This window comes from Gossypium raimondii, chromosome 7 (genome assembly GCF_025698545.1).
Source record: "Gossypium raimondii isolate GPD5lz chromosome 7, ASM2569854v1, whole genome shotgun sequence".
NCBI classification, from domain to species: domain Eukaryota; kingdom Viridiplantae; phylum Streptophyta; class Magnoliopsida; order Malvales; family Malvaceae; genus Gossypium; species Gossypium raimondii.
In genome coordinates, this window is record NC_068571.1 from 41,984,639 (window position 1) to 41,999,224 (window position 14,586).

The 14,586-nt window shown below is 27.6% G+C and overlaps 2 protein-coding genes across 2 annotated transcripts; one reads left to right on the forward strand and one right to left on the reverse strand.

Annotated features, from left to right (window-relative positions):
• Positions 1 to 697: 697 nt before the first annotated feature.
• On the reverse strand, positions 698 to 2,575 carry LOC105790617 (60S ribosomal protein L32-1). Its single transcript, XM_012618325.2, has 4 exons — positions 2,440 to 2,575; positions 2,222 to 2,316; positions 1,084 to 1,265; positions 698 to 1,005 (listed from the first exon to the last, which is right to left on the reverse strand). The coding sequence occupies exons 2-4, from the start codon at positions 2,309 to 2,311 to the stop codon at positions 876 to 878; spliced, it is 402 nt and encodes a 133-aa protein (XP_012473779.1). The 5' UTR covers positions 2,312 to 2,316; positions 2,440 to 2,575; the 3' UTR covers positions 698 to 875.
• Positions 2,576 to 5,907: 3,332 nt separating this feature from the next.
• LOC105790587 (cytochrome b561 and DOMON domain-containing protein At3g25290) lies at positions 5,908 to 9,130 on the forward strand. The gene is made up of 3 exons (XM_052633254.1): positions 5,908 to 6,724; positions 7,468 to 7,722; positions 8,414 to 9,130. Exons 1-3 carry the CDS (start codon positions 6,077 to 6,079, stop codon positions 8,723 to 8,725), a joined length of 1,215 nt encoding a protein of 404 aa, XP_052489214.1. The 5' UTR covers positions 5,908 to 6,076; the 3' UTR covers positions 8,726 to 9,130.
• The last annotated feature ends 5,456 nt before the right edge of the window (positions 9,131 to 14,586 follow it).

The following is a 14,586-nucleotide window of genomic DNA, read 5'->3' on the forward strand; positions in this document are numbered from 1 at the left end:
GAGAATGCATAATGTTTTCGTTTATACATATGTTATTTTCCATTAAAATTTAACATTATTTTTATTTTGTATATTTATCGTTCTTCTCTATACTTTTATTTTAAATTGTTTTGTAATATATTGATTTTTACAAATTTAACCCAATATATAGTATAAAATCTTTTGAATTTAAAAATTAAAAATTATAAAATTAAAACATATATAACAAAATTATTAAATTAAGAAATTACAAATAAAAAAAACATAAAAAAAACTATAAAATTATAGACGTAGTTTCGTGAATATATCGACACGGCGGATATTACCCGAAAATTTTAATTGAAGAACCGATCCACCACTTCCCCAAACCCAAATTTCAAAAAATAAAAAGAAAATCAATAGGATCAGGCCAGATCAAAACCTATGATTTGGTTTAAGGTTAATTAGCTCATCAACCCAGCATCCAAAATTTTCAGAACCGAACAGCTAATTGAATCAATCAAACCATCAATTTAAATAGTTCAATTAAATGAATCATTAAACAAATTTTTAAAATTTAAAAAGTATATTTAATATTAAAAATCTGGTCAGTATGAGTTCCCGAATAAACCAATTCAATTCCCTTTTCCCCAACCGGATTCCAATCTAGTTCAAACAACTTTGCAAATATCTTAAACCTTTCACTATTGAAGTTAAAAAGCATGGTCAAAGAAGTCCCTTAAAACATCAAGCATGCTTTTAAATTAGAAATGGGGTTTTATATTCAAATCACAACAAAAGAGAGAATGCTACTCCGATAAAAATAACACTACAAAACATAGGACCAAAAGTTCTTACTTCCTAGAAAAGAAAATATCATATTAAAAAGAACAAAATCAACATTCAAGAACCGACCTTCACTCGTCCTCCTGGCTGCGCAACCTAGCCAATTTGTTGGTAACGACAACATCCAACTGAGCCGCTCGCTCAACAATTTCCTTCCTCTTCTTCGTCGAAACATCATGTGCTATCTCAGCACAGTATGTCCTGATAATGCAGTAACAATCAATAACAATCTAGAAAAATGTTGATCAAAAGAAAGAGTTAAAACATCATGTATTATACCTGTGGTGCATCATGAGAAGTTCTAGCTCTTGGACATTGTGCACGACGAATTTCTTAAACCCGTTGGGAAGATAGTGGCGAGTCTTCTTGTCTGAGCCATAACCGATGTTGGGCATCAAAGTGCATCCCTTGAACTTCCTCCTAACACGAGAGTCAATACCCTTGGGCCTTCGCCAGTTTGTCTGGAAATATGTAAGATTGTTAACAATATTGCAGAGAGCTAGTTTAAGCGTTTTGGGCCTAAACAAGACTTTAACAAATCAGGATGCACCAAAATGTTGTCATAAACATATTTCAAGACCATACGATACAAAAGTTAAAGCATGGCATTCGACATCCAAATAACACAGAAGCATGAATGTAAAGAGATCAGTTTGAACACACCACTGAAACAAAAAGAACAATCAACATACACCGTTACAAGTTACAAGTTACAAGTTAAGACTTAAAGGAGAAATAACCCAGGAGCTTGGATGACATCCTAACTAATTGTGAAGTTACATGAGCATGTATTTAAAAGGTTTACACTGCATAAAATCTATTGACACTACAGAAAAAAGAAAGAATATTTCGCTACTTGTATTTGCTTCATCTAGATAAATCAAAAAAATTATGTGAGGCTAGGCTCATATGGTATGAAATAAGTATCAATAAAAAGATCGACATTGCTTCTATACGAATATTATTCCACTTACAATCAATAAAACCAGAATAACTTATCGATTAAGCAATTGCCACAAGCAATTCATATGTGCACCTAAAAGGAGCCTTAAGGATCGTAACAGTGAATAGTGATCATCGTAAAACACAAACTGCAAGAAGTATGCTAATTCTGCTAACGTTTCTCACGTTGAAGCACATTTAAGTTAAATGAAGTCAAACCCGTTCAGCTGAACAGAACCCCAAATATTGCACATCCAGTGGCAGTCTTGCTATCCATCAACTTGAAAAATTCTAGACGAAAAAATCCTAGGCTTTTAGGCTTCTACCATTAATAAATCCACATTTAAACAGCAGAGAAAAGAGAACTAAGGAGCCCACTAACATTTTAAGGGGAAAAAACACATTCTTCAGCTGGGGAGATCTACAAATTACAGTAAAATACTGTAAGATAAGAGTTTTCTTTTGCTATAATAACCTTGACGGAGATCTTGCGGTCACTTTGTGGTCTCTTGAACTTCTTAACACGCTTCTTCACAATCTTCTTTGACAGCAAAGGGACAGCCATTCTTCCTGTTTAACGAATCCATTAAGTTAAAGCCAATTTGCAAAGAGAAAGCATTTTGAAGACTCAGGCGAGAAATTAAGCTCCGATATAAGAAATTTAAGTACTAAATCGAAAGGAAAATGAATTACCTGATAGAAACTCTGGACTGGTGTGCGGCTGGTGTAAACCCTAAAGGTGAATAAGCTAGGGACTTAAGCGGGAAATGTGTATATATGGGGAGGAGGAGCGATCTGGTGTTTGGGTTTCAGAGTAGAGATTATTGTTCTCATTTCAAAGTTGATATAATGTAATTAGACTTGATCATGGGTTGGGTCGGACAGATGTGAAAATTTAGGATTGGTTTTAGGATTGGGCCTCACCTGAAAATGTATATAAATTTTGTCCAAGCATAAAATGTGCTAAACTCGAGCTCGGCCTGGTTCACCTATATTAAAAAAATCATGTTATTTTTATATAAAATAAATTTAAAAAAATAATATACGTCAAATACACTAAAAACATTAAAATAAATGTTTCCCACCAAATTGAAAATACATAAAAAGAAGCCTTTATAGATACTACTAAAATAGTTGCAACTTAGCAAGCAAATACCTAAAAAATTTAATAATAAAATATGAGTTATATAATATCCAAACAATAATAACAAAATAGTAGTAATATAATAGCAAAATGACAAAAAAAATAGACAGATTCAGGTCAAGCTAGGTCTGGACAATAAATTTTAACTTGAGGCTCAACCCGTTTAGAAAATGAGCCTTATTTTTTGACCAAGTCCATTTTCCAAACCTATATTTTTACTCAAGCCCTTCTACTTTTCTGATGGGCCTTTGAACTTGAACGAGTGTACTTGCCCATCAACATGTCTAAATCCAATTGAGCCATCCTCAAATGGTGATTAACTTGAAAAAACTTAATGTTCAAGTTAATGTTTTTGAAATAAGATCTGTGTTTAAATCGGCTAGTCTATCAGTTCGTCAGTTCAATTGGTTAAATAAATTTAAATACTTCGATTAAAAAAATAAAATAATAATAAATTAAAAAATTCAGTTTAACAGGTTCAATAGCTCAATTCAACCAGTTTATACCAATTCTTAAGTCAATTGGTTCAAAGTCTTTTTTCAAATCAATACTGCTATTAATTTCTAGTACAATCAGCCAATCCGATTCAAACAACATGAATTTAGATTACACATACATATTTTAAATAGATTTATTTAATTTTTCTAAATTTCTCAAATTTCTAATGGTGTTACAAATTTTGACAAATAACGTCACCCATGAATATATCTAAACAAAACTCTATCCTCAATTATAATAAAAATATAATAATCATAAAAAAAAAAAGAAAATAAAAGTAGACGATGATAATAACTTTTATTGTTAATACAATCGTAGATTGAAATATCTCTATGATTAAATAACGATCCCATCAATTCTTTTTAGTCATGTACCACATTATCTTTTGAATATTTTGAAATTTGATGTTACTTTGGACACAATTATAAAAAAAAAGTGCACTGAAGAAGTCTATTAATTTGAAATTAGAGTGTTACTTCTTAATTTAGTTTGTGATCTCCTAAAAAATCCCATAAATCTATATTTACATGGTAAAAGTATCATAAGACTCTTTATATATTATATTATGAATTGAATTTTGGTACATCACTATAAAATAGAAAATCGACATTTAGGGTGAAGCGAATATGTTTTTAAGGTCCGAAATTAAATTATAATTTTACAACAGTAAAAATATAATTTTACCATTTTAATAGCTTATATCTTTATAATTTTTAAATGATTAAATCAAATTTTTATTAATTTTTAAGGGGGTCAAAGTGTAATTTTATCTTTATTAATTTAAAATTTTAAAAATTTTAAAGAGTATAAATAAAAAGTTTTCTATTTTAGAGGGATGGCCCCCTTGCCAGGCCCCCTAACTACGCTCTGCTAGTATTCCGTGTGTTGTTAAATGTTTATTTTAATCAAGGTATAGTAACAAATTTAACACTTGATCTATACATTTTTCTCAAAATGGTCCTTGTACATACAACATAAACCATTTTCACTAACCCACTTTTTTTTTCACCATACATGAATCAATTAGCTATTTTTTCTTTAAAAGGACCAAAATTTAATTAAAATATAGTACAAGGGCTATTATGATGAATTTTACCATATTTATATTATACTTAAATTCTTTGACTGAGTGGAGGTGAGAATCAGTTAGGCAAAATCATATTCCTTTTAACAAAATAAGTTACAATGATAAGGTTTAAAAACTGGACAAAATTCTTCTACCTCAATACTGTGGTCCTATGTGTGCCTCACCAATGGTTTTATAACACATGCTTCACTTAGCCCCATAGTAAACGCCATTTATGCTAATTATTTTTGCGGCGTTATCTTTTTCTGTTTTACACCGCAAACTTGGAAAATAGCACATTTTTGTTGCTTACAGAATTATTTAAATTTTGGTTAAAATGTGCCACAATTCACCGTGGTTTTGGGGAATTTAATTATTATATTTTTATTTTATTGAATTTAATCTTTTTATTTTTATATTTGATAAATTTTTTGGTTAAATTTAAGTTTACTATAAAATATTTTTAATTAGATGAGTGAGTATTCATTTTCTAAATTCAAATTACTTTGAATTTGGGTCATTTTAGATTCTAATTGAAAGTATGAATTCAGGTTATTTTTACCATTTAGTTTAAATTTAATACATAAATTATTTTGAATTAAATCATTTTAGATTTGAAGTCATTTATATATTTTACTCATTATTTTTATTTGATTGTTAAAATTGATCATTTTCAAAAAAATTTAATTTTAGAATAAAATAAAATAAAATTTAAATAAATTATTTAATTGAATTAAATTTATTAAAAACATTAATTATTATAAATAATATAAGAAAATTTAACAATTTATTATAAATTTAGATTAATTAACATGTAATTAAAAGCAAATAATTTATATTTATTTAAAAATTTATACTTAATTTATTTCGATTATTTTGGACATGAAATCAACACATTCCAAATATATATTTTTCTATAAAAAAATACAATCAATTTATGGGCGGGGCACTAGGAAAGGGGACGATGTGGAGACGGAAGAAATTTATCCCAGTCAATCGAATTTTCATTCCGTTTAATGTTTGTATCGATTTTCGGTTAAATTAATTCGTGGTCTAATTAATCTAATCAATCAGCTCAGTTCAGTTCGAATATCTCAATTCAATTAATTTTAATTGATTTAATTAATTTATATTAATTTTTAATCTAATCGATTCAAAATTATTTTACCTTAATCAATTATCGATCCAATCAATTTAACAAATCAATCTAATTTGATTCAAACCTCCTTCAAAAATTTATCAAACAAATGTTTATTGTTTTTACTATGCCATTTGTGAAGAAAATAAAGTTAAAATATATTAAAAGTCCTTGAACTTTTAAAATTAAATATACTTTTATTTTATAAAATTTAGTTCATATTTTTGTTTGAATCGAGCAAATATTTAAAATTATTATTGTTGGAAGAGTTGTATTTAAACAGATACTGCCGACACTACATAATCTAATTATAAATTGAAATGGTGGTTTATTGCATGTTTTCGTTCGGAAAGGACCTTTCAGCAAATTCATCCTACAATCTGATAACTTCTTTTATAAATCATTGCTCGTTAACGATCTCCTTTGCTTAATCAAGATTACTTCTTGTTTGAATAGCCAAAACCAAATTACATACACTAGTTGCATGTTACGTTTTAAAATGTCTCCGTCGTCTGCCGCCGCTTTTCTTCGCTTCACTTTTTGGACACTGCTGATTTCGCCGGCGGTTTCCCTCACTTGCTCCACCCAAAAGTTCAACAAAAACCAAGTTTTCTCCACCTGTATCGACCTTCCTTCTCTTTCCTCTTACCTTCACTTCACCTACGACTCTCCCATCGCCACCCTCTCTGTCGCCTTCGTCGCCACTCCTCCCAAGTCCGGCGGCTGGATTGCATGGGCCATTAACCCGAAAGCCACTGGCATGGTTGGTTCACAAGCCCTCGTTGCCTACAAAAACTCCACCACCGGCGTTCCCGTCGTCCGAACCTACGATATCAGCTCTTACTCTTCGATCGTACCGAAGGATTTGTCGTTCGCGGTTTGGGATAAGACGGCGGAAAGCAGAAGCGATGGGAGCTTGGTGATTTTCGCTAAAATCAAAGTTACGGCGGATTTAGCGGCGAGTGGAAAGATTAACCAAGTATGGCAAGCCGGTCCCGGCGTCGGAGACGGCGGCATGTTGGTAAAACATGAGTTCGCCGCCGCTAATTTGCAGTCTAAAGGAACACTCGACTTGAAAAATGGACACACTAGTGGTAGCTCCGGAGGAGACACCACGATCAAGAAAAAAAACGTAAGCTTCTTTACTACTGATAGTTTACGGTTTAATTCTAGTTTTAGTCCTTCTACTATGGTAAAATTTAATTTTAAATTTTTATAGAATTTTAAATTGGAGGATAATAAGCGTATAGCACTCAAAGTCACCTCTTCTTAGTTGTTGCAATAATAATGATATCAAGTGAGCTACTAATACTTGATGAACAATTTTTTATTTTTAATTTGAGCTAGTTATTAGTATATTTAAATGGTTGAAATATAAAATTGAGGATGGGTTTGGATGTGTGAGTAAGTGCGGTGTGATGCGTTTAATTTACTTTTTGTCTTACGCTACAGTATCTAATCACACCGTCATCGCTATTTTTACACTAACTGTAGGTAAACGCACTACCAATCTAAACTCACCCTACAAAAGTATCAATTTCTAACTTATTTTTATCTTAAAATACAAAATCAACCAATACAAATATGACATTTAACGTAAGACAAATTGATAGTTTGATATTACTTTTGGAAAAAGAAACTCTAAGTACATGATTTATTTTTACAGGCAACAATAACAATTAACGATGTTGTTAAGTTGAATCTCTAGTAATAATATTATAAAGATAGAAGATAAAATTATGACCAATTAACATAGAATAGTTAAATTTCAAATTCAGATAAATAGAAGGACTAAAACTAGAATTAGACCAATGCTTTACTATATTTCCAGTGATTCATCTTTCTCACTAGAAAGAAAAAACATGGTGATGACAGATTCATGGGATACTAAACGGCGTGAGTTGGGGAATTTTGTTTCCGCTTGGAGCAATGATTGCGAGGTATATAAGAGCATTTGAATCTGCAGATCCAGCTTGGTTTTATCTTCATATGTTGTGTCAGATATCGGGTTACGCCATTGGAGTTGGCGGCTGGGGAACCGGCCTGAAGCTCGGAAGTGAATCGCCGGGGATTATGTATTCTGGTCACCGGAATATCGGCATCGCCCTTTTCGTTTTAGCTACTGTGCAGGTATTTTTTGAATCCCAATGCAAATAGTTTAATTAATATTAAAGTTTTGGGTTAATTGCTTCAAAAGTCCTCCGATTCAAATTCATCTTAAACTTCAAAACATTTTAATCATAGAATAGCTCATGAATTTAAGCATTAAAATATATATAGATCAAATTGTAAATGTATATATTTACACAAAGGCATAGCTAGGCGGGCAGGCATCGCCGGTGACTCCCTTTGATTAATTGAAATAATAACACTTTCGTCCCCAAGCTTTTTAAATTTTATTTCGACCCCTAGTATCAAATTCCTGACTTCACTCCTGTATTTACACTATGTCGGTCTAACATGTTAAAAAAATAATACTATTATAATTTAAGAGTGTTGTTTTTTTATGGAGTCCAAGTTTTCATGCAATAAGTATGTGTTTATAATTTAATGCATGTATTTAAATATGTTCCACGTCCATGCTCAAGTTATTATATAGTTATGTTGATAGAAAAACCTAACTGATGTAGTATTGTTACTTTAAGAATTGAATTGGGATATTTTTGAAGTTTATGGACCAATTGAAAATTTGGATAATGATTGAGCATATATGGAGCAATTAGTCCTTAACCTTTTTTTCTTATACTCCAATGACCATAGCAAGTTTTTTCGTTTTTTGTTGTGGTCAACTAACTTTGAATTTATTGCTTATCTTTCCCAGATTTTTGCCTTGTTTCTAAGGCCGAAGAAGGACCACAAGTACCGATTCTACTGGAACATTTACCACCACGGTGTCGGATACGCCGTACTCGTACTCGGCATCCTCAACGTGTTCAAGGGTTTCGATATCTTGAACCCCGACCGCAAATGGAAGTTGGCTTACATGATCATCATTATCGCCTTGGGCGCCATTTCCTTCTTGTTGGAAGCAATTACTTGGGTTGTAGTTTTGAAGGGAAAATCCGGAAAATCCAACAAACCTTACGATGGATGCAACAACGGCCAAGGTGGACGACAGACTCTTGCCACGTGATCCATCGAAAACAACATGATTTCGTATCGGGCTTGTTTTATCATCGATCTCTCGTGTTCGAAAGTTTTGTTTCGGGTTTGATCGCTTTCAGACCGTCTATTTATAACGGTGGTGTTGCCACTTGGGTCATTTAGTATGTGTATATTCACGTATTGTATACGTTGGTGAGTTTTAGGTTAATGTTTGTTGTCAATATTGTTCAAATCTATCTAATTTTAAATTAATATTTCAAATTTCAAAATATTCTAACTAAATCTTCAAAATAACAGTATTGTCAAGGGTGAAAAGCCAAGATTAAGTTATATACTTTTACGAGAGCTAGAATGCAGTTTTCACCATTGTATTGACATATATTTTTATAGTTTTCAGAAAAATTAAATAAATTGAAGAACTATATTTTTACCATATATTTAAAGTTCTGTAAATATTGAAAGGAGTAAAACTGAAATTTTCCATTTTAGGGGTCTCAGGTCTCTACCTACCCTTTTATTTTCACACTCGAGTATCATATTAAATATAAATCAAGTCACTCTATCATCTTAGCCATTAATTTAAGCATTAAATATCAACTTAGATTTCATATGCTAATAAAAAAAAACCCTCCTAAAATTAAATGATACATGTTAAATCCAACTTGTCCATATGTACTTTTAAATTTTATCTGTATATTTTAAAATGTTCTATTTCGCATCCGAATTGACCATTTAACATTTAAGTTTACAAAATAATGTGATCCATGAATATAAACTATTTTATCAGATGAACTGAATTTGACCTTTCACTATACCCAAATAAACAAAGGATGAATTTGAAGGCAACCAAAAATTATGGTGAAAATGATATTCAAAACGAGACAGCTCAAGGTGAATTTATTAATGAGGATAATACCTACTTTAGTGCTTGCTTGTTTGTTTTGCATGTCAATTCAAATTGATGCAATTTTGTCAAAATTTATGGTGTTAGGAAATTTCTTGAAGTTGTGGACAAAGAGACTAACTGTCCAAACTTGGATTGGATGAGGTTTCTTAATTATTAATTTTTCACCGGGATTCGATAGCAACACTGCCACCTTTGCTCGACAATTATGTCAACCAAAGTTGGGAATTATTTTAGGGTGGAATTGAATTATATAATTTCATGGGAGTTAAAATATTATTTTATTATTTTTATAATTTTAAAAAAATTAAATTAAAATTTTATTATTTTTAAATAGATTAAACTATAATTCTATCATTTATTAACATATGAGTTTATAAAATGTAAAGGGCCAATGTAATATTTTTTCATTTTAGGTAGACCCTGGCCTTCTATTAGTTTTGAATTTCTTGAGATTTAGATGATTTATTGATGTTTTGTTGTCGTAGAGGATCCTCACATGTGAAAATTTAATATTTGTAATGTGTGAATGATAGTTATATTTTTGGTGTTAGACATATAGTCCCATTAATATGTGGCCTCATAATGTATTGTGTTTGCAGAATCTTAGGCTATCTTAGGTGTCCTAGCTGCTTGCAAGATGTTCTCCTTAGTGAAGATGCTCTAACCCCCAAATGTTAAACTTCATATCATTACCAATATTGCATTTAAAAAAATTCGATTACGAAATCATAGGTAAAAAATATATAACGAATTAATAACATTAAAATTAAATGAAGCTTTAATTGAAATAAAAAAAGTTAATACAGTGAAAATTATAATTTTTTTTTGTTTAAAATTAATCATGTGTAAATATTTTTTAAAATTTTTATAAACATAAATAATATTTTAATAATTTCACAACCAAATTAAAATTCGATTGTATGAATCATTTCAAACGAAAGTATAGATATCATTGTCTATAGTAGGTAGGATTTTATCTTGGATTATTAACGTCCCTAGAAGTGAGAGATTAGCTTTAGCGACAGGATATATTATAATATTTTGGAACAAAATTATTGTGTTGGTAGAAAAGCTGTTTGACGTGCATGCGAACCAATTTGAGAAGTCGCCATTCTTGGTTTTTAGTGTTCAAAATGGTGACGAAAATTAAAAATCTAACGATTTGGTATTTTATTTAAAGAAAAAAGTGGGGACATTATCCGTAAATCTGGAATGGAAATGAATAAAGAAATGGATGGGTGTCATCATGATGTCAAGATGACCAAATATTTATAATTTATAATATATAATTATATAAAATTACGAGTTTAAATCAACGTAAATATTATTTATTATTCATTATATGAATATTCATTAAATACCCTTTATTACTTATCATATTATAAAAATAATTTTTCAGATAAATAAATAATAATTGAACAAATTGAAATATTGAAGATATAATTGAAATTTATTATTAAATTGAAACTAAAATCAAAGTTATCAAATAAAATGGTATCAATATTGAGCCAGACTATATATTTATATTAAAATTTTAATTTATTTTTAAAATTAATTATCATTTAATTAGTATTAGAATTATATATTAATCAAAACTATTAATATTATAAATATATACATTGGCATCCAACAATTTCAAAAAATTCAAAATAAAAAGGTTGAACTAGAACACTTTCATATCATACATATATATACACAATACTTTTTATTCAATTACACTTTAATTATAATATAATTTATTAAGTTTTATCAATAAGTAATATTATTAATTAGATTCAGGGTGAATTTAGGGTTGGCAGGACCGACCTTACCTATCTTAAAATAGAAGATTTTTATTTTAATTCTTTTAATTTTAAATTATAAATGTAAAATTACACTTTGTCCCTAAAATGATAAATTTTATATAATCTTTTAAAATTATATTTTTATTATTTTAAAATTACAATTTAATTTCAACCTCCTACAAATATTTTGGCTTCGCCCGGTTAACTTAGTAATTATTTGTAATTATTTATTGTAGCTCTAAGAACTAAGAAATAAAAAGAAGCACAAGAATTCGGTAATTTCAAGTGTTAACTAAGCATTTATGTAGAAGATATCAGTAATTTATCTTCCAATTCTTTTTATTCTAAATTTAATTTTATATTTTTAAGAATTTGGATTTTAATTTATCTAGATATAATTTTATTATTTTCAGGAAGTTGAATTATTTTATTTGTATAATATAAATTTGAATTTAAGAAAGTTTAGCCTTTATCAATAATTATTTGAACGATAAATTACCAAAATAGTCACTTTTTCATAAATAATTATCAATAATTTTTTATTTTTTAAGTAAATCTCGACTTTTCATGAATTCTGATAAGAACAAATACATTGAAGAAGTATGAGAGTTAATAAAATAGATTTTCAACCGTAAGATGTAAGAAGCACAAATCGAATTTTCAATAATTTTTTATAAAAATGGCAAAATTAATTTTTGACCTTTTATAAAAAATTATTTTAGGCATTCATTTAAATATTTTTACACTTTTTAGTCTTTAAAATTTTAAAATTTCAAAAAAATTATAAAATTATTTTTAAAACATAAAAATCATAAAAATTATTTTAAAAAGTATAAAATTATAATTTTTATATTTAAAATTTTAAAAATTAATTAAATGTTTATATGTGATCCACATGCATGTCACATCAACAAATTTAACAAGTGTTAATTTTCTCATCTATTTTAAGGTGATTCGCCAAAAAATATAAGTTTAAAGACTAAAAAACAGAAAAAGTTAAATAAAAAGTTAAGATGACTTTTTTGTAAACTTGAAGGGTCAAACATGTTATTATACCCAAAAAAAAATTGAAGCAGACGGTGGATAACCAAATAAATACATGCGTTAATGAAACAAAATTTCAATCATGAGATGTAAGAAGCGCAAATTGGATTTTCAATACAGTTTTAAAAAAAGTTTGACACACAATGGATAGCAACCCAGTTTTTCATTACTTTTGAAAAGTGCTTTTGAGAAGTGCTGTAGAAAAGTACTTTTCACTTTTCAGAAGTGTTTTTGAAAAATTTGAGTGTTTGACATTGCTATTAAAAAGTACTTTTGAATAATGAAATGTCCATTTTATACATGATATTATAAAGTAACAAATATGTATTTAAATAATGTTCAAATTAGTTAATATTATGATATTTTAGTAAAAATATAAAATTTTTTTATTATAACTTATTGTTAATATTTTAATATATAATATTAATTTTAAATATTTCTAAGTAATTAATATTAATTATTTATTAAATTTAATTAGAATATATAAACTATATTTAAATATTTAAATATAATAATTAAATATTTGTAATTAGATATTGACACAATTGTATTATTATAAAATTATTTTTATTTTTAATTAATGCTTTTAACACATTTGTATTATTTTATTTTAAAATGTATTTGAATATATAACTCATATTATATGTAAACATAACATAGAAAACATAAACCTAACAAATTAAAATATTACATATATTTGGATTGAAGTTTTAAAAAGGGATAATATTTATATATCAAATATAAATACTAAAAATTTTACAATAGCATTTACAATTTAAAGTAAATTAATATATATATGAATATACATATATATGAATATATTTAACGTAAAATAATATCTATATCTATATATATATATATATGAGAAAGCATTTTTCTCAATTATGTGACACAAAATGTCTGCTTTTTGGCTGGAGAAGTAGAAAGTTTCTGCTTTTTGGCTGGGTAAAAAAGTAAAAGTGCAGTATAGAAGCACTTTTTGGCTGGAGAAGCAGAAAATTTATGTTTTTTCATCTGCAGAAAAGCACTTCCCAGAAGCTAGAAATCTGACCCCAAATGAAGTGTGTTCTTCATTCCTTTTCACCCAAAAGCACTTTTATGTGTAAAAGTGCTTTTCAACCTGCCAGAAGAACTGGCCCTTAAAATTGGGATTAGGTAAAGAAATCAACGTTGAGAACATTTAAAAATATATATATATATATATTTAATATTATTAGTATTTATTTTTAATTAAATTTTATTTTAATTATTTATAGGGAGTTGAAGTTTTTTAATTTTTCCAAGTATAATTTAATTGTTCTTAAAAAATTAAAATTGTTAAATTTATTACATATTATTTTTAAGATACAATTAGATGATCCAATTTCAATAATTATTATGGTAATATCGTCTCAATCTGATAAAACCAATTTTCATCATGATTCATAAAATTTGATTTGGTTGTATTTGATTTAATTTTAATTTATTTTTCAATTAACAAATTTTTATTTAAATTTAAAAATATGTGTAAGATATAAAATGTTTAAATCTAGTTTTTTGGATAAATTTAAAATTGAAATTAATGTTTTGCCATTATATTTAAACTTAATATTTAACTTGATAAATTTTAACACATTAAAATTATAATATTGAATCATACTTTTATATTCGTCTTCAACTACAGTTATAATAATTTAAAATATTTAAATTTACCTATGATTTATTTATTTGTAGTTTTACTCAGAGCAATACTTAGAATTAACATTTTTTATTATATTTTGATGGATTAGCCTTTAGTTAAAATAAACGTGGTTTTAAGTATTTTTTAAAATTTTATATGTGTATTATTATATTTAAAAATATATGCAAGACAAATTTGAAACAATTTTACTTTCAATTAAATTTATAAACTTAAAAATAATTAAAAATATCAATTAAATTTTATTATTAAATATTTAATCCAAATATTTGTTAATAATAAAGTTTATTATAAAATTAAATATATAGATATTATATTTTAGTTAATAAGGTTAAATTTGTAATTTTCTATTACATTCCTAGTAAAATATTTAATCAACCAAACATTATATAAATTTCTTGGGATATTAAATAGTATCTTTCAATATATATCAAACATTGTAAAGTAATATTCCTCGTAATCATTTTCCAATAAAT

What these genes read in the sequence shown, in the direction of transcription:
- LOC105790587 (XM_052633254.1), top strand. Translation starts at nt 6,077, where the DNA reads ATGTTACGTTTTAAAATGTCTCCGTCGTCTGCCGCCGCTTTTCTTCGC. An exon ending in CCACGATCAAGAAAAAAAAC is followed by an intron (nt 6,725 to 7,467) that starts GTAAGCTTCTTT and finishes TGGTGATGACAG; the next exon opens with ATTCATGGGATACTAAACGG. An exon ending in TCGTTTTAGCTACTGTGCAG is followed by an intron (nt 7,723 to 8,413) that starts GTATTTTTTGAA and finishes TATCTTTCCCAG; the next exon opens with ATTTTTGCCTTGTTTCTAAG.
- LOC105790617 (XM_012618325.2), bottom strand. Translation starts at nt 2,311, where the DNA reads ATGGCTGTCCCTTTGCTGTCAAAGAAGATTGTGAAGAAGCGTGTTAAG. An exon ending in ACCGCAAGATCTCCGTCAAG is followed by an intron (nt 1,266 to 2,221) that starts GTTATTATAGCA and finishes ACATATTTCCAG; the next exon opens with ACAAACTGGCGAAGGCCCAA. An exon ending in CTTCTCATGATGCACCACAG is followed by an intron (nt 1,006 to 1,083) that starts GTATAATACATG and finishes CTGCATTATCAG; the next exon opens with GACATACTGTGCTGAGATAG.